Source organism: Leuresthes tenuis, unplaced genomic scaffold (assembly GCF_036924035.1).
Source record: "Leuresthes tenuis unplaced genomic scaffold, fLeuTen1.0.hap1 SCAF_16, whole genome shotgun sequence".
In the NCBI taxonomy this organism is placed as follows: domain Eukaryota; kingdom Metazoa; phylum Chordata; class Actinopteri; order Atheriniformes; family Atherinopsidae; genus Leuresthes; species Leuresthes tenuis.
Window position 1 is genome coordinate 8,245,351 of NW_027325370.1, and position 21,038 is coordinate 8,266,388.

Genomic DNA, 21,038 nt, shown 5'->3' on the forward strand with positions numbered 1-21,038 from the left:
CTCTCCACTGTGACAAATGTTTCAACTGTGCTCCATTAAAATGCACCCAAGTATATATAATATAATATATAAGTATACGCCACAGTTCATGATGTATTAAATAAGTAAATATCCCATCTCAGAAGTCTATTAATGCAAGCTCTGAAAGCTGTTGAAGGCAATGGGGTTCAAGGAAGTGGCAATTCCCATTTGAGGCAAATTTCAGGAAGAAATAACTGAAGCCTAAATAAAAATTTAGACTGACAGGAAACAATATAATTGGCGGTACAGCAGGAGAACACAGTGAGGTGAACACACTGACAAACTACAAGAGAGATAAGAATATATACACACTATACAAACTAATTGGATGAGAAGATCAAAAGACGCACTGAGGTTGATTACCTAATTTTGGACTAGAACTAAAGCAAATACTGAATAAACACAAGGAGCATAAGAAAAGCTAGACTTTGACTTTACCAGAATCAGAAACTTGATGGAAGCAAGATACAAATCCAAAAAATAAACACCAAACAAGCTCAAAGAACTCACCCGAAAACCATAGACAAAAAAAACACATGACACTTGTAGTTAAGAGTGTAACATGAAGCAAACTGATACAATTTTTTGTGATAGTTCCTCCCACAGCTACTCATGTGGGGTTATCCAAATATTTGGTCGGAGATTTGATGGATACATGCTAACACTTGCTTTTTATCACCAGCAGTCAGGTAGAACTGGTTTTAGATCATTGACACTATGCCTAAAATGCATAATTAGTACTTAAACAGCTTGAAAAATGTATGTAGAAATTATATTATTTTATAAGTTTGTACTCTTTGTAAACATAATGGTATATATGAAAATCACAATGTATATTTACATTTTGCAACATTTTATGTTTACCATACAATTTTATAACTCTACTTAAAATATTTATCAGACAGTTTTGTCAATCTGGTGCATCCTCAATCAAAGACAATTATAGCTTTCATGTGGTATGTTAAGTATACTGCATCAACTATACAGATTTGTATATGCGTGTTTCTATGAGTCTTAATCCTTCTGAAAAGTTGGCATTCATACTGGTTATCAAATTACTTTTTATTTGAACAACTAAAGAGTGCAGATATTTCAGAAAGTTAGCATTTGGTTACTGCATGTGGAAAACATTTTTTTGGCCTGTGAGCTGTATTCAGATAAATGTTCAAATCATTTGCCCGTAACACCAGATAAGTCGATAACAGTCACAAAAAATACTCCTGATATGTTTGGTCTTCCTCCCATAAAATGCTCACTGCTACATCGTATGCATGTGAAGAATAACTTTTCATGACATGCTGCTGCGTACTATATAAATTCACATGTACACACATTTTCGCTGGTATTCCTATAGAATACTGATGACTGTAACTTTTCAGTGTTTTTCCAAAAGCAGCCACCAAGGTTCACTGATGTGTTGAATATGTCATATGCTCGGCCTATTCTGAAGCTATTTAAATATATCACACCCAGTTTCATTCTTGATACTTAATACACTTCAAGACTCGTGTGCACTGGAAGACGTACTAACATATGGTGGCGTTATAATTTGTTGCTTCGCCATTTCTTAGACTGGCCACAGGAGGGAAGTACAGACCTGCGTGAAACCTGTCTGCCTTCAACATGTTCAGGAGTCTGTTTGAAATTAGATGCCCTCATAGCAACACCACATTATAATCTACAGGCTACCAACTTGAAAAAACATTTAACTTTAGAAGGGAATTTCTTGCTAACATTTTATGTGTCAGCAAATGTATCTGCTGCTGCTTGCCAGTAACAAGTTTTAATTACCCTGAGAATTTAACTGTTTATTCTCCCGTGGCTCTGTTTACTATTTATTTTTTTTGTGATCACATTTAAGTTATGTGAGAAGGGGCAGACCAAGGCATTCTACAAGGACATTCCACCTGTCAGATCCAATTTCCTGAGAGTTTTGATGGACTGGTGCAGAAACAATGCAGCTGCAAAGGTTTGATAATTTCCTCTCAAGCATTCCAAGCAGTTTCCATTGTGTTGTTTTTTTCTTCACGCATATCTTATATAAGCTTATTTAACTGGCATGAAGCTGGAATCTATACTATGAATAATTTTCACAATCTCTATTTAGAATGACCTGCTCTCTTCTTTACGGCTAAATGTTGCAAGCTTGATGCAGCCATACATATCGGACAGTACAGATTCGTGTCAATATTTGTGAGACAATATTTAATACTGATTAAAACTGAACTCATTCTTAAAGCCAGATAAGTGGTGTGGCTTTCTCTATCACAATAATTGGCTTTTCCTTTATCAAGGACAAGAGTTTGAGAAGAATATGTATAACTTCTTATTAAAGAAATCTGATGTCTGCGTAGAACTCCAGTACCAATTTATCTTTTTATTTATTTATTTCAGCTGTCTATCGGTTGCAGGTTTGGCACTGGGACATATTCTTGATCTGTATTGATATAATTGTTCTTGCTGCATCACTACACTTTTGTATGGGTCTGTCACCATTTTTGGGGTGCTCCTAGGTAAGGAACCCTCACCAAAGACTTCCAGCATCTGGAACCAATACAGATGTGCCGGCTATCTATGGGAGCAGGGGGGCTTGGAGGTTGTAGGCTGAGTTAGGGGAGGGTGAGGGGCTGGGCTAGTTGCTACTTTGGCCCTGGGGGTCTGTGTGTCCCTGACTTCAAAATAGACTTGATTGCTAACAGCTGGCAGTCCTAACTCACCCAGTGTCAGAGCTCTCCTCTGATGTCAACCTTGTCAGTATCAAGGCCCACACAATGGAAGGCTAAAGGTAGAGAGGGTTGTGTCGTTGTGAAATGAGATTCAGAGAGTGACCTTTTTCTTTATGAAGGTTGTTACCATAAATAACTTTCAAGTTTCTTTTTCTTTTTTTGTCAAATCCTCTGAAAGAAGCACTCACTTTTCATCAGAGAGCATACTGTCAATATTTATCAGTCATGTGTTTTAACCTAGTGAGCAACCTTAAGTTAACCTTATGGGAAGCGAAAATGACATGTTTTGAAGTAATCAGGTTAAATAAAAGCTGTCACAGCACCATTTAATTCTTTATAACAATAAACTCTCTAAACCCAGCTAAACAGCCACAGTTATTTCAACATACATATTATTCTATTTTTGAGAAATTTCCTTTGTTACCAAAGCTTGGGTGGTGTGGCTGAGTCTTGTCCTGCTATTCAGCACCACAGTATGAAAAAATAGGACAGCAACTCATTAGCATCTTTTATTATCCAATTACAAACTCTGCTCACCTAATTACATCCAATCAACAGAGAGAAGAAAATGATTGACTTCCTGGAGGACAGGACTCACTTTAGAACAAAAACGACAAAGAGGTTTTCTGTCAGTTACTGAATGGAAATTGACTCTCAGAAATTAGAATATAGACGAGAGCAGTCACTTTTGGAACATTGTCATTGTTTGAAGTGATCATCACAAAAACTTCCTCTAAAACAATCTCATCATTTTATGGAAGTGAAAGCCTTATCAACTCTATTTGTGAGAGTTGCTAGTTGATAAACATGTGACTATTTTAAAGAAATGTAACTCTTGTAACCATAATCTAGAGATAATATATCTTCAGTTACAGTCTAATGTTGCATTGCCATGTTGTCCATTCTTCCGCTGATTCTGTTATTTAGTTGGTGACAGCAAAAGATAGGAAATAATTTTTAAACAGCTGCAGAAGCGATTATCCTTCACCAGAGGATGAAGGGCAACTGCTGCACAAGGTTGTGCTTACAACAGAGCTATGCATCATTATTAGACAATTAATTACTCTTGTCATTAACGCTAGCTGCACTGCTTCTCTGCCAGGATTCAGTCACAGATGTTTTGAACTATGCCTTCTACAACCAGGAAGCGATGGATCATGTTTCGTGCGTCAAGTAAACTTTCAGTTCTTCATCACTCAGATTTACTTTACAATTCTCAGTTAGTTTTGGTTCTTTGAAAGATGTGAGGAAAGGCCAGAAATAGCACTGGGAAGACCGCTGGGACAAGCTGTTGTTTACAGACAGTGACAGGGATGAAGGACCTTTGTGCTCTGGTGCTGGGCTTGCAGCCTCAGGGGTGTGTGAGCACTGCTTCTGTTGCTAGTCTGAAAGCTACTAAACACACAGGGATACACATGTACACGTAAGCCAGCAAGATTATTTGCACACAGATGCACAAAACCCTACAGTATTCTTTACCTTTGTTTTTATCTTCATTGCACACAAGTTCAGCCTCAACAACTGCAATAAAAAGAGTTTTTTAAGTTTAACAGCAACATACCTGAACCCTAGAAAAATGCACTTGTTTCCATTTCAGACTGATTTCCTCTGTTGACTGTGTGAAGCCAGTCCAAGCTGATGCTAAAATAAAACAAAAACCTAATAATGTAATCTGATGAGTTCACATATGACAAGTTATAAGATCAGTTTAAGGACTAATGCTGACCATAATGGAATTAAATTACAAATGCAGAGACTCCACCCTAATTTCTGTACTCTGGAACTGACAACCTAAATCAGAGGTGGACAGGGAGTAAAGAAACAGTCGCAATGCAATATTGACAAATTCTGTTTAATATTGTGTGATACTCTTCTCTTAAAATACAGTCTTTTCTGAGGTAGACTATTACAGTTCAAGAACATTATCATTTTTAAAACAGACATCAAAAAGACATGAAATAAATACTTTCATGTACAATATGCCGCCAAAATGAGGTAGAAATGGTTACAGAAAATGTACAATAACCAAGAACAAAGTTACTGCGATAGCAGATCAAAACGCACAAAATAAGAACTTGTTTTGTTGGACAAACTGTGAGTAGAAGAGATGTTAATAGGAATCAAAATGTTATAGCTCAAAGTTGCCATTATTATTTGATTTCTGCAATTACACATGAATAATTGCTGGCATTATCTGAATTGCGCCACTTGAGGCATGGGCTGTTCTGTAATTTGTAAATTTGTTTCCAGTTTCTGAAACAGTGATCACTATGCACAGCGGGGGTCACTCTGATTGATCTGGCTGTATGGCATGACTGAAGCAACCAGCTGGCGAGGTAAGGTTGCACTGCGATATAGGATTGCTGGACATCAATCAGCCCACTTTCATTCCAAAGGAATTGGTATCAGGGGGGTGGCAAGAGGAGAGAAGATACAACGCCACATGGTCACTGAAGCTTGTGACCAGTGGGCAATCCAGTCTAATGAGATTGCATTGGGGAGAGAGAAAAAGGAAAAGAATGATGAGGGTGGGAGGAACAGGGAGACAGAGGGAGGAAAGAATGGTCTGAAATATTACATCATCTTGTGTATACCTCCTTAGAACCATGGCAACAGTAAAACATGCAATCTCTTTGCCTGCAGAGCAGTGACTGGGTTTTTCCAGCTTGTTAAATCAGAAATGAGGAACTGCTGCAAATAGAAAGATATTCTTGGATTGTCTACATGTGGGCTTCATCCACCATATGTATACATTAGCTGTGCATGATAAGACTCTGGGATATGTTAGAAGTCGCATGTAACAACATGTTTAAACCTTTTTTGCACCTGTGTTGTCATCATTTTGTATAGTATTTTGTGCTCAAATGTACACTGTGAGTGCATTATATTTACATTTTTAGATGGAATTTTGCACCAGTAAAACTATAGAGAGTAGACATGCATATACCGGATATGTAAACACTAATTAACACATGATTTGCAAGCAGTTTGTCCAACAAAAGAGGATTTTTTTTCTGTATTCTACATCGCATTGAAGACAATCATCACTTCACCATAAACTACAATAAAAATAAAGGGTAATAGAACAGAAAAAATGTATTTATATATTCATATGTAATAATACATGGATTTATGGCATCAAATATCCTTTGAAATACCTGAATTACATTCAATGTTACTCTTTGTAGCATATTCAAGTTTCTCTCCCGAGGTACAGGCCCAGCTGCAGTGGGTATTACAAGACTGTCTGGTTTCTCCTTGTTCCTCTATCTCGATCCGCGCCAATTTTTTCTAAGACCCTATGATTACATACATTCTTTATTCATATATCTGAGGTAAAGAAATTCTTCCTGAGCATTTCAAACAAGACTACATACTATGAAAACAAAAGGAGTAAGTGTAATAGGGAAACAGACATGCTGTGGGAGAAGCTGGATGTGCACATGGTGATCAGTACGTGAGATTCTCAGGAAAACTGCAATTGATGTGGAATGTGAATATTAAAGCAGGTTATAAGTTACTATCAAGTTAAGTGGGAGCACAGTGCCATTGGTGTATTAAATAAGGATGTGTGAGAAGACGTTCCGCAACCAAACAAGCTGAGAGTAAAAAAAAGTTTTCACTTACACTTACAATTCAACTCCAGGCGCCGGTTTGAATATAATGCATCTTAAAATAGTAAGGATTAGCTGCTGTGTCATGATTTGGTAGGAAGCTATCAAGAATATTAAGAGAAGCATTCAATTTTGAGAATTTTAACTGTACGTTTTTGATTATGTATTGGGTTTGACAAGTTTTTGGTCAAAATTTGCTGAAGTATTTCTGATCCCAAGCCCTTTTCAATCAATGGTTAGTGACAATCCAATGACTTAAATCAATGTTACGATAACATGGAAGTGGACTGGAAATAAATAGGATCCTGAGAGAAGCAGCCAGTGGGGGAATTTTCCAAATGCCCGATTATCCATAATCTTGAACCACGTCACCTAGCAACAAATAATTGATTTTGTCCTAGACCAAGGCTAATCAGGATCTCGGAGAATATCCAAATAGTTATCTGATTTTCCCATTGACCAAACCACTACTAAACCATCTAACTCAACAAGGCCTATTCACCTTTCTTTTCTTTGGGAAACATAAAATATTGCGTGTATTCCAAGCAAAAAATACAGCACACCATGGTATGCTTATGCCAGTGAAAAAACTTTGTCAGCGCTCCCCTATTGTTGAGCTTCTCTGGCTCTTTTGGCTGCATAATCTGTAATTAAAACGAACAACAGCAAAACATTCCCAAGGCTTTCTATGTCAAAGCACAGAGAGGGTCATAGTGCAGTCCATGTACAGTGACTGGCTGCCTTTTCAGTGGCTATACATCTTGCTCCACTCTATACAAGTGTCCAGTTCTTTTGCAGTTGTGTGTGGCCGCACCTTGCAGAAGGCATTCTCAAAGTCTGTAAAGTTTGGGGGTTTGGGAGATGTGGTGAGGCCATGCATGGCTCCAGATGGGGAGGATGCTGAAGAGAGTGCCTGCTGGCTGAGCTGCAGAAGCTCCCACACAGAGAAGCCCTCCGTGCGCTGCAGCACAGTGCTCAGCTCCCTCTCACTCAGACTGCAGCCTTGGGGCGTCAGTGCTTGCAACAGCACCTGTCGACGCATACCCACATCTGGCAGGCCAACATGATATCTCTTGGCAAAGCTTCGATGTACCGCATCTTGCAGTAGATCAGGCCTTCCAGTAGCACATACAAGAATCACTAGACCCGTGGTCCCCACCTGGGCTTTTTCCAGGGTACTTAGCAGTATTTGCTTCAACCCCTCCTCTTCCATGGCCTCCACCTGACTAAGCAGCACCACAGAGGGTTGCCGTGCCAATGCCACCTGCAGCAGGGAACCAAGAATGTGCTCAGCCTCAAGCTTTCCTTTAGAGGCTAGCATGGCTCCACTCACACGGTAAAAGGAAGCCCCCAACTGTGAGGCCAACGAACGAGTCAGTGTCGTCTTACCCCCTCCCCTGGGGCCAAACAGAAGGACGGTTCTTGGTGGCCGAACCACTGGACTGGGCCTCAACACGGGCCACAGCAAGTCCTCCTCCAGAGCAGCCTTGACATGGGTGAGCCCTACCAGTTCACTCCAGCCCAGTGCTGGGATGCAGTCCAGTAACTCCTCATTGACAAGCTCCAGCAGTCGGGGGTCTGGGCTCTTCATCGTCTCAACAGTTGGGGTGCATAATGGAGGTCGTTTGAGTGCCTGAGAGTGGTGCTGCTGCTGCTGCTGGGTGAAACCCTGCTCTGCCACCCCATTCTCCCCCGTCATGCCTGGTGGAGGGCTGTACTCTCCTCCTGCCCCAAACTGAGGAGACACCAGGGGCTGGGAGGAAGGCTTGCTGGACTTGAAAGTATGAGGGTCTGCACTGCCTGAGCTGCTGAAGCCATTTACCCGGCACTCTGTTTTGTCATTTACAGTGTAGGGAGAGTTTCCTCCAGTTTTCAAGGGGTCATAGCTATATTTTCTGTATCGAGACCTGTCTCCACTGTCATCTTCCTCTACACTCATCTCAAATGCTTTTCTTTTCAATGTCCCTGCAGATTCAGATGTCCCAAGACTGGTGCTGTGGTAACTGTAGCTGCCTCCTACCACTGTGGGCCGAGACGGAACAGGGGTAGGGGCTGGTAGACCTGAGGGGAGGTAAGTGGCAGAGGGGTGATTGTAGCTGGGAGCAAGGCTGGTCTGGGGAGGGTATGTGCTAGGAGGATAGTTATAGACAGGCGTAGTAGGGCTGTAGCTGGGGACCAGAGTTGGGGTAGACTGGAGAGTGTGGATTGAGACTGGGGGAAGTGCTGCACTGGGTTGTGGACAGAACCCTGAGGAAAGATAGGTGCCATTGTAACTAGAGGGGTACTCGCTGGAACCACTGCAAGAGCTGCTGCCGCTATACCCAGAGTCTGAGAGGTTACTGTTCACTACTGACACGCTGCTAACCCCTGGAGGGCCTGTTGATGTGCCTGCAGTCTTGGAGCCTGAAATGCTGTCATGGCCTCCAGGTGGAGCCAAGGGATAGGAGGCATCAGTGCTGTGCGTCAGTGGCCAGGGTTCCAGCTCTGTCTTCTGGCCATTAAGGCCTCCAAATGTTCCTGGTTCTGGGTAGGTGCCAACAGTAGGATTCCGATCGTATGGTGAGTCCAGCACACCAGCATACTTCTCAGCATAGCGCTTCAACAGGTTGGAGGCTGTGAGAGCAGAAATGTCATCATTGGCCCAGGCGTAGTTGTAGGAGCCACGACTGCGGCCAGAGTAGAATTCTGACTTGTGTGCTGGAGAGGAGGTGGTGGAGGAGACATCCAGGTGCTGCTCAGGCCACTGGCTGAGGGACTGGGCATGCTCTGGGTTCCAGTGCATCTTTAACAGGCCTGACAATAGAAACACACAGGGAAAATAACTTTTATTATGAACTCAGTTATGTCATTAAATATGATATTAATGGTGCAGTAGCGAAGACTGAGTTGTATGTCTTAGCAGTTAACAAATCCTTTATGTTCATAAGATTTTTTTATACATTTTTTATCAAACACAATTTCTTGTGTTTGGAAAGGAATCTTTTTTTCAAGCATGGCAAGAGAAGAAGGTCAAATTTCCCAAAGAGAGAAAAGAAGGTGAAGAAGAGGTGGAGGGAGGCAGAGAAAGGATACATAATAGAGAGAGTATGAAAGCAGATCAGTGGAATGTATGTGTTTTGTTTGGTAGTTTCCCACATTATGTTGGCGTAACGATACTGCTAGTCCCTCTACTAGTAGCATCTGCAGATCTCCCAGAGGAGCTATTGTTATCTCCCTGTGCATGTTGCTCTGAATGCCTGCTCTCTGTGCTCTGAACCTCCACCTACCACCTACCTATCCACCCACCCACCGTACACCAGAGCTTCATCGGCCCAATGGCTTGCTGGAAATAGGAGGGAGAGGCAAAAGAGTGTGTGTGTGTGTGTGTGTGTGTGTGTGTGTGTGTGTACATGTGTCGACAGTGTTGTGGAGAGAGTGAGTGAGAAAGAAAGAGAGGGAGGTTGGGGCAATTGGAAGTGCAGCATAGTGTGCTATTCATCAGCACAGTCTCCTATGGAACATTGGGAAAGTGGAATGTCTGTTCCTCTGGCTGACTTCAGCACCAGTCGAGGTCTGATTGATCATCACTGACTTAACAGGAGAGAAGGCAGCCAAAAAAAAAGAAAAAAAAGTTCCATAAATCTCTTTGTTCCCTCATTCAAAGGTTTTATTTTCACACACATACAATGAGTAGTTGAAAGACCTTTGTTCAAATGTATAATGCATGTGTCAATATTTCTATATTACTATAATATAGAGTCATCTATTTCATGAAGCGCTGCCTCTTGCTGAGGCATTAGCTTGACATTCCACACATAGCTTGGTATTATTGAACTGTCACGATTTACCCCGAGGTAAGGGCTACTCCTGCCAGAAACAGAGAGGTAAAAAGGAATATGGGAAAAGCCGTCATTGCTGCACTTTGCCTTTCCTTTAGCAGACGCCTGATGATTCATTATTCATGGCTGTCTGTGTGTGTGGAGCCAGGATTCTTATTGCCATTTAAAATCAAATCTCAATATCCACAGCCAAAGATTCTGCTGCTCCTCTTACTCCAAAGCTTATTCCTAAACTTTAGCCTCTTTCTTTCCAAACCTCTACATGTGTGTTTTCAGATTACGCCCGTTGTTTATTCAGTCAGATGAGACCAGCAGACCAGATGGCCATTGGATTATCATGTCCTTCATATTCAAATGCACTGCCTTAACTTCCCAATGGCCAAACCAGTTCAAGTACTTCCCTAAGCTTCAGCCATCCCACACAGTCACACACCCATTGCAGCTAACTGTGACATTCTCACACCATAGTCATTTGTTGTTTTGTTTTTTTACAAATATGCGCAAGACATTGGCTCGTCCACACCCAGATGACCACATACTTTTTGTGGCCTGACATGCAGGTCTTTGTCCAGGTTGCAGAAACCATATATGTCCTGCAGGCCCTTCCCATCTGCAGCCCAACCAGTTTGTGAGCTGCCCCAATAATGGGGCCTGTGTGTGACAGAGATGGATGAGAGCCCAGGGGAGCTCATAAAACCTGCAGCAGGGAGGGAGGGATGGAAGACGACAGGGATGGAGGGAGGGAGGCAAAGAGTGGACAGCAGGCACTCCGTCCTTCCTAAGCGGACTGGAGCAGATATTAGAGGACTCAGTGAGGCGGGCTAACTGCTGTCCACTCCATCATCAAAGTAGCGGTAACACAGAGTGGTACACTACCCCCCTGACCAGTGTAATGACCAGCTGCCCATACCTGAAAAAACAATTCTCTGTTAAATCTAGAACTATAAGCCTTTTTTAAAAAGTGTGTTATACTCTGATTCATTCTGTGTATGTTCACAGAATTAAATGAGAGATAGGGTTGCAGTTACTTATGATGAAAACAGCAGTGATGCAGCACAGTTTAGCCCTTCCCATGCAATTAGATCCTGCATTCAGCTGGATTGTGGTTTTTAGTAACACTCTGAAATAAACTAAGCAAGCTCTAATCTACACATTTTCCTAAATCAGATCCATCGTGTAGATTAATTCACTGGAGGGATGAGAAGAAAGCTAAGATTAGAAGTAGGAAATCAGGACATTGTGGGTACGCTGTGGATAGAAGTAAAATCATTAGAGCAACTTCAATATTTGCTTATTGCTCATTGACAGAAACACAAAAAGAAACAAGAAATGAAAATGCTAAAATAAACACAATTTGTAAATTTTGTAATCCAGTTGCACATTTTCTTACGTCATAGAACATTTTTCATCTCTAGTTCTGTGACGTTTTTCTTTCATGTCACAATCTCATCAGCTCTCACTGATTCTAGAGGAGGATTATAGATTAAAAACATATATTAAGAAGGTAGAAGGACATTAAAATTCAGGTAATTCAATCATTTTGGAAACTTTTATTTCTATTAGCAAGATAAATTGCTCTATATAGTCTAGCTCCAGTGTAAAAATATTTCATCTTTTATAATTTTTCTGATGCATTGTTGCGTTTATTGCGAACAGAAATGCAAGGCAATTATAAGCATACACATATAAATGTGAAGCGATTGCTCCTTTGTTGACTGATGGTCTTACTTGGCTGCAAAGAGGTTGATAAGAACCTTCTGTGTATGCACATGAAACTTCCCACTCTTTCTTTATATATGTGTGTGTGTGTGTGTGTGTGTATGTTCTTGGCCCCAGGAGAGACAGATGTTCTTCTGCTGACCGCCTTACTGTCTGTGCGGCTATTGTAGTGGAAGACCATCCAGCAGACGTGCGTGGATCGGACAATCCAGTTGGCCCTGAGACAAAGCCAAAAGGAACCTATTGTCAGGGGCCTGTCTAATTATGGAAATCTTATTAATCTATTCAGTAGCAGTCCACTGACAGCTTTTGTGTCAGCCTGGGATTTATTGAGGGACCTGTGTGAGCTGCATCCTATTGTAGGAGTGCGTGATGAAGACAGTGGTGTGGCTCTCTTCACAGCTTTACATCAAAGAGGCCTGAAATTTAAATTTAGTCCACTTATGGCTCAAAGGTGATTGTGAATTCTGCCTTCACATGGTCAGATCTCCTACCTACAAAGTCACATAATCTCCTTTGATTGGATGAAACAAAAGTAGCTTTTGGCCCATAAAGACTGGTATTAGCCTTGACTGTTGTGGTTTCCAATAAAAAAAATATTATATAGTGGGTGAAGTGAAACGTTATTTTGGCAGAAAGCCCTGAGATGGAGGGCTCCAGTGCCGTTTCACAGCTCCCCTGAGGTTGCTTTCCCCTATTCCCTTCCCAGCACCTTTGTTTTCCCTGCCCCGAGGAATAAAACGAATACGGATGCAACGAGCCTTATGGGACAATGTGCTATTAAACTGTGATGATTGTGAAGGGGTCGCTTGTAAACAAGAGCACCGTGGATCAATCCAATCAGGCTCTATTCATGGTTTAGCTCCGCCCCCATCCAACGATAAAAATTTTTTTTAAAAACTACCACCACCTCCACTCTATTATACACCTCCACACAGAAGCCCAGATCTGGTAGAGCAACATGCCTTTATTACTAAAAATCTTTCAAAAATGTTCTCTAGTCAAGGCCTAACACAACACAAGCAGTTTGCAAAATGACTAACACAAAGACAGATGGTTTGAAATTGCTGCCAAATTTTGAAAAACATTTTGAAAGTCACATAATTCATATTTTGTGCAAATGTCCAAATCAATAAAAGGGTAATTTTGGTAATTCAACAATGAATTAATGTATGTAGCAAAGAATGTCAACACAAACATTTAACAAAATTCTTTACACAAAAAAAATGTCTTTAGACATCTCAGAAACAGCTACTTATAAGAAAAATGTTTGGAAGTGTTGCAGCTATAGCACAACGCATACCAACACAGGAATGGCGGTTAGAAGTTGGACGAAATGCATTTAAATATTGCAGACTGATAAATCACAAAGTTGATGCTGTGATGACTGCATCAGTCATTATGTATTCAGCAAGCACAAACTGATTTATCAGATGAAATTCCAGCTTGATGGTCATGAATATGTAGAGCAAACTATCTCTTTCTTTAGGAATCTTCCAAAATGACTGTTCATTTTAGACAAAGATATTTTAAAAAGACTGGAAAGACTACATTTTTGTAAACGATCATAGTATAAAACACAGAGCAAGAAGCAAATCAGAATTTATTTATGTTGATCTTGATTTGTTATTTAAAAGCCCTTAAGTACCTTTTCTTCTCAAGTTCACTGTGATTTATGACACTAATATCAAACAGGACATTCTTTCGGGGCTGTATGCTGCCGCACACTATCAGCCAGTCGTAAAAGTACCAATCTGAAAGGCTGGTCTGCTTTTACGGCATGTCCTGTGAAGACAGTAGAAAATTGTTTTGGGACGTTCGCTCACCTTGATTTGAAATACTTGTACCATTTCTACCTGAAGATACTGGCAATTGACTTTAAATTTCCCCAAATAGATTGTGGATTATTTATGTTTTATAATATTCATACAACAAAATATGGAATTACCATCTACATTTTTATCTTTTATCATTTTTTACTGATGCTGAACAGCCTGTATTATGTGTGTGTGTGTGTGGTTGGGGGGGCCTGGCCAACTGCCTAAAAAAGGGCACTAGAAAAAGTAATCAGTGTGTGTTAGTCCAAACAAAAATTACTTTTAAAATGCAAATACACAATGATCTGACCAAATTCGTACAATATCGAGCCTCTCAAAACTACACTAACACATAAACTTTATAACGTAGTTTGAGATCCAATCACTGTAAGTTCCCTTTTTTTTCTTTTTACGTCTTTTTGTAAAAAGAATAAAGCTTGTGTAAATCAAGTGTTTATCAGTACATCCAAATTCCCAAGAAAGCTGCTCCCATTCACATTTTTTCTGTAATTTTGCCTGACTAATGGCTAAATATGTAAAAAATCAGCTCATTGGGATTATATATCAATATATAGTCACTTAAAGCATTTCAAGATAGCCCTCCTACTCTAATAAAATCTGTACACCCACAGTATCAACTGACTAAATCAACATTCATGAAATGAAGAGATGCAGTGAATTCAGATATAATTTTATGAACAATGATCTTCCACAGCAAAACTTAGGGCACAGTGTGGCAGCATCTGTAATACGTCAGAAAATAACTCAATCACGATCCAATTCATGTCCGTGTATAGAATAAGGACAATGGTCCACTTAGATGGCCAGCTCAAGTTGTAACTATAGCTCAACTCAATTGTGCATGTAACTGTGCAGAGTGGCAATGTGCAAACTAAACAACAGGGATCATCATATATCAGCCATACATAATGGAGCATTGATTGAGAAAAATTATTATAAATCTATGTGTCAGTCAGGGGCCTCCTATCACTCAAAAGAAACACAATCCCACACTCCCACTCTGCCTCTCGGTCCCTCTGGCTCATCTGCTCTCTCTTTCATGGCCTTAAAAAGATGTAATAACAGAAGAGTGCAGGAGCTCTGGGCTGGAGTTTTCACACCTGCTGCCCAGTGCACGAGCAGACGCAGCTCTTTTCAAAAACGCATCGCTAGTCCAGTCCCAGGAGGAGCAAGCCAATCTCCTGCAGTGGCATTGAGGGATGTCCTTTCTCTATGTGTCTCTCTTCCTCTCCCTCTCTCTGTACTTTTGTCTTTCTGCGGAAAGAGCTATCTCTGCTCCATGTATCAGAATGACAGTTTGACTTACTCCATTTTTTCTTTCATCTTCCTCTGGGAATGTCCCAGGCCAGCTGTCGGAAGAGTTTTTGTTAGTGTGCGATGCTAATATTGTTTTATTAAAAGAAAAGGACAAAATTTTATTGCGTTTTGAAAATAAATAATGAAAACAAACTTCTATTCAACTATTTATCAGCAGCAGACAAATGGTCAGTATTATTACATCTTGTTGTTTTGCAGAGTGGATGGAGAGGAAGAGAAGCCAAACTACTTGATGGCATTTGTTAAACATTGATTAATTGACAAACGTGTTTAGAATTGCTAATGATAGTGCAGCAAAAGGCAAAGTCTCATCTGAGAGTGTGCTCATTTTACAGCACTTTTCTCAGCACTCTCTAAAACTAGAAAGCCTTGGGAATAATTGCTGGATGCGTCATTTCATGCTCGTAATTTTAGAAACAACTCCCCATCCCCCGTGCCTGCAAACGCACGTCCACAAATGGCAAAAGCCCGTCCAACCCCCCACCCCCCATCCCTTCCCTTCAAGAAAAACAGGGTCCCTATTTTCTGTGACTGCAGGCTGGCTTTAGGTCATTGTGTCCACTAATATATCAAAGAACAGCTGTCCTAAAGCTCTGTGATGACCAATCGCCTCGTCCATCTGTCTCATACAACCACTCTCTCACTCCCTGGCTCTACCCTTTTTGTCCAATCTCCTTCTATCTGTGCTCTTCTGCTTTTACACTACCCTTATTTCCCTCATTCTCAGTGAGCATGTTGCATTCCCTCCTTTTCTGTCCAAAGACCCCAGCCCCTCTGTGCTTGTAGCTAATGCTCTTAGCGCATGGACACCTCTGGGATTTGTTCTTTTCTGTTAGTACAAGCACAAATTAGAGAAAGCTCAATATATTCAACAGCCAAACATTCCTCTCTGCCGGTGCATTTTACAGCACGATCACCACACTACAAACACCTAAAGTCATTATAGTATTTCTCAAGTGCAGTCATTTACTAATTAGCTTTGGATGAAAAACGCACTACATTGTCAAGCTCAGAATTCTGCTGCCTCAGGAATCCAGTGAAGTGTTGTCATCCAAATAAGCCTCACCACCCAGCTTCTTAATTGGACCCTTAATGGGAGCAGAGGCCTTCTTAATGAGCTGATAAACCCTTTGAGAGACAGAGCACTGGGCCCATGGACACACTGGGGCCTGGGTCCCTAACCCTTCTTTTCTTGTAGACACATGCAATCATACACGCACACACACACACACAGGCTAATTAGAACCTATTCACACCCACACTAATGATCCTAGCTCTTATTCACACACACTTTAGCAGGCTGTGTGTTTACTCAAGGACCTCACAGGGCCCTCCACTGCACCACTCATACCACTCTGCCTACAATGGGAATAGACGCTGGCACCGCTCTCCAGCCTGCTCCTTCAGGGGCCAGGATGAGATCTACTTCTTTTTCTCTATACAAACTGCTCCATGACTTGGCCAAGTCACTTACAAAGACACTCACACAAAACATAAAAACAGAGCCAGGGAGAGAAAGGAGAGGGGTCAGTCAGAGGAGAGCTATAAAAACTGCCAGATCTGGACTCTTGTGTGTAGTCATTCTTTGAGTGTGTATGTGTGTTGTTTTAAAAGAAAAGGTATCGCTACACCAGCGGGGGCCCCCACCAACAAGAGTTAGGGCACTCCTGGGTTGGCGGCCTGGGACTGATTTAAGAGTGTGTTTGAAGTGCAGATTACAGATTCTTTGCACCAAATCCCTCCAGGAGTATCCATGGCCCCTGGAATCTCTCTCAGGTTTCTTCTCAGGTCCAGCCATAGCTGTTCACCCCAGCTTTGGGGCCGAAGCCTAAGACCCAGGCTGGACACGCCAAGGAAGAGTGAGACACCCACTCTTGGGATCTAGATCATTGAGACTAAAAACATTGAAATATTCCTGATTGGAAAGAAATACAAAAATTTGTTGTGTGTACTTGTCTTAACCATGTGACACAATGTAGGCATTTATACAGAAAGACTCAACTACACACAACAACTTAAAGACCTGCTAGGGGAGTCAGAAGTAGCCAAGGAAGCAGCAATTCCCACAAATGGGATTCCAACATGGAGGTGAGAGTCTTCGCATGTCCAGCACATACGCAAAGTCTGTCATAGTTAGATTTCACTAAGCAGAATCATGACTACAGACTTTAACTAAAAGACAGTGAGCTGCAGTGTCACCAGCAAGCACAGGGGAGAGTTTGTGTGTCACTGGTCTGAGAGTAAACAGCATGACTACCTAACACTGCTGTGTGTGCTCATACGATCCCTCCGTCTACAAACACACACTAGCAGGCTGTGCTGACACGATTTCAACACTGTTGATACCCTGCAGAACAGAGCTATGCTAAACATGAAAAACATCAAGTTGCTGAATAGAGAAAACCAGCACAGCAAGTTCTGATAAAAAAAATAAATAATACAAACCTGTCACATGGGTCTATGTTTACAGTGAAGTGCTCTGAAAGATTTCTATTAAGAACCAGCAGTGTGCCTTCTCTGAAGGCATGCTAACTATCCCACCATCAGTTTGTGACATTCTTAGACGGGCTGTGCACTCCAGCGGCATTCAGTGTATTTGGTCAGCATGGACCAGCAGGGAACAGGGAACTGATGGAACAACCATTTAAACAGAACTTGGTTGGAAACAGCACAAGCATGCATGCTCTCGCCAATTAATAATTTGAAAATAATAATTTTAACATTATAACCACAATTTAACTGGTAAACAATTGTGGGAGAACTAGAATTAGATTAACTTAACCCCTTGTGAGAGGACATATTTCATAACACAACTGGAGGTTGATTTCTTAATTAGCTCTTTCAAGGACAAAATTTACAAAAAGCAAATAAACAGTAAAAGTAACTGTCACACATCTGCTCATGATGCTTAAATTAAGCTGTTAGATTTGACACACCCACACGCTTGCCTACACTGCTGCTGCAACTAATTTTCAAATCCAAATGGAACAATCAGAAGTTTCTAATATCAGTTTTGAGGTAATTCTTTCTAAATGAACCTCTCTGTTTGATTTCTCCCTCTTTTCTTGTAACTGTCATGCCAATAATGCTTCTTTGAGGTGAGTTAAAGAGCCAGGAGAAAGGGGCTCTTGAGTCTGAGGCCACAGAGGCAGCCCCATGCTGGCCGACAAACAATGCTGTTTTGGAGAGTCAGAGCACGGGACTCCCAATGAAACCTGGTGGGAGGGTGCACGGGGGGAGGCCAACACTGGACACGTCAGTTATTAGGTTGGGATTGTAGAGAGAAACAGAGAAAAGGGAGGGAGAGCAGGAGGCAGCATGTGAGGTAGATAAGTCCTGTGCCTCTGTACTGGTAAAATGACACTTGCAGAGCTGAGAGGTTTCTGCAGTTTAAACCATCGATTTCCAACCTCCCATGTTCCTCATCTGTCCCGCTTTTGTATCTACTGCCTGCTGATGAAACATTTAGACAGGGCCACCGCCTGGGTTTAGCATTTCCACAGCACGCGTCAGGGAAAAAGTCAAGTTTCTGCATTAAGGCTAATTTTATAGTTACTGGTACATCTTTCATTCTGTTTGCAAACTACATAACATTGTCCACCTCTGCTTGTTTTTGAAGTGAAGGCTCATTGATTCAGGCAAAGTCCAACTAAGTCAAGTGAGGCTCTTTGGTGTGTAGGATAGAGGGAAAGAAGAGTGCACTACTCACTATAGGGGACAATAGGACTCAGCATTCTGTGGAGCTGGTCTCAGTAAGGAGGAATGCTGTTTCATGAATGCCAGCTATGGTTAGCGCCGGTCCGGCTGTAGTCCATCACTGGTATGAGTTTGCACTGACAACAGAACAGCCCTGAGAGAGGAGAGAAAAATATAAAGAGTTAAGGCAGTTGCTGGCTGCTGCACAATGTTTGGACAAACACTAACATGTCAACCAGCCCTTTCAGGCAAGCTCACACAGCACAAACACGTTCAAACACACAGAGCAGAACTTAACCAGAGTGTGATAGAATTACGGCCCAACCTGAGAGCCCTATCAGTGTGACAAAAACAGAATTCACACTCACACACAGTCTGCCAAATTCAGGCACATGATGGCATTCATTACAGGCAGGCATTAAGCTGATTGTGAAGCTGTGTCCAGCCTCTAAAGGAGGCTTTCTAAATCTGCCTCACAAAAAGACCCATGCATACCATTGCTCGGTGCACTGGGGCAATAAAGACTGCATTCTTAAGACACCAAATACTTTCGGAGCCTTATTTGCAAAATGCAGAGAAAATAAAAGTTACCTGTACACAGATTTTCCCGTTTTATAAGCTATCTAAACAAATAACTGATCTGCAATTCCTTTGTATACCTAATTGAATTCACATATTTTAAAAAACACATAAAAATATTACTTTAAATGTAAAATACCTTACTTTACTTTTACTGGTCTATTCTTGTCCAATTTTAATCATGCACATATTAAAAGCAGTTTAATTTTCCAGTTTCTATTGTTTACTTCTGATATGAAGTAACTATCTTATTTTTAATAATCATTAGTATTTTAAATATAAACCACTTTTTAATTTATTTTAATCTGTATTGTTTACAAAGAAAATATGGTGGGGTAAAAAATTTTTAAACTGTCCCTCAGTCTTCAAAATCCATAAGGACATTTTTAGGCACATACACATATAAATATTTTCATGAATATGCACTCATTTATTAGAAGTTTTGTGCAATATTATGTTTATCAACTTTCAAACACTAGCATTTTACTTAATGAAGCATTATTGTTATGGTAACACAGACTCTGCATGCTTAAAACAACAACCCATATACCAATATACATTCACCCATGCACCATTCACATGGAGGAGACATTATGCAATGACCACACGGCTGTCTCTGGACACTAACAAGCTGCACATACAACACTGACTCTAGTTGCAGTCTCATCTAATCTACCTGATAGTCAACTTTTAACACTTAGCCCAAACTAACAATCTATGCTACACACAAAAAAACCACAGTCTCCACTTAAAACAAACAGTGCTCTGGAAGGAGAGAGCGGAACTGGAAGATTTGGATTGCTTGGGGAAATGTCTCATGGTCAGTGGCCAAAGAGGAGAGCTGCTTCAACACGCTCAGTTACGGTCCTCCTTCAACTTCAGCATAGCCAAGTCAAACAGCAGGGAGAACAGCGGGCCATGACAGCAGATCAACACTTAGTGCAGAGAAGACAAGCGGCCTTACCTATTCATGCCTGCATGTCCTCCATTAGATCTGAAAGCACTAAGATAATCCCTGGAGCAGAGCAGATCGTGTGTGCACTGCTATGCTTTTTTCCACATATGGGACACAACTCCGTTCTCTCCCTCCCTCCCTCTCTCTCTCTCTCTCTCTCTCTGACCAGTGACAACAGAGTGAGTGCTCAGCTCCCCTCCCCCATTGATCTCCCATCCCCCTCTCCCTCCCCTCCTTCTCTGTCTTTATGCTAAAAGTATTTAAGTAGGAAGAAGGAGAGAGAATAAGGGGAGGGCAGCAGGGAGGGTGGGGAACAGACCAATCCTCCTCTGACGGAGAGGAGAAGAAGGCACCCTTATTCTGAAGCCTGGACTCAGGGGACAGTGGACAGAGAGTTTTTGTTTGGAGGAAAATGGCCACTATAAGTTTGGTTTAGCCTGGAAGGATTGAGAAAGATAAACATTGGACAAATTGTGGTGACAAGCCTTTGAGAGCAATCTCTTATTTCTTCTTTGGCTGACTGAAACAGTCGATTGAGTCACTTGATTAAATAATCAATTACTAACTTGTTACAAATTTGAAAGCAATGGCACTTAATTACCCTCAAAAATGTCACACTACCTGTCCCATAACAGTCAGACCAGCTCCATTAAAGATGCCTTGCAAAAATTCCAAGATGCCACACTCACAACTTCACATCTTCTTCAGGAGACACGATAAAAAATCCAAAACAGGACCATGTGGTTTAGCGAGCA

The 21,038-nt window shown here is 41.3% G+C and overlaps 1 protein-coding gene across 1 annotated transcript; it reads right to left on the reverse strand.

Annotated features, from left to right (window-relative positions):
- Nucleotides 1-4,599: 4,599 nt before the first annotated feature.
- On the reverse strand, nt 4,600-20,409 carry fignl2 (fidgetin like 2). The gene is made up of 3 exons (XM_072367551.1): nt 20,293-20,409; nt 18,763-18,903; nt 4,600-9,154 (listed from the first exon to the last, which is right to left on the reverse strand). The coding sequence occupies exons 2-3, from the start codon at nt 18,785-18,787 to the stop codon at nt 7,107-7,109; spliced, it is 2,073 nt and encodes a 690-aa protein (XP_072223652.1). The 5' UTR covers nt 18,788-18,903; nt 20,293-20,409; the 3' UTR covers nt 4,600-7,106.
- Nucleotides 20,410-21,038: the final 629 nt, after the last annotated feature.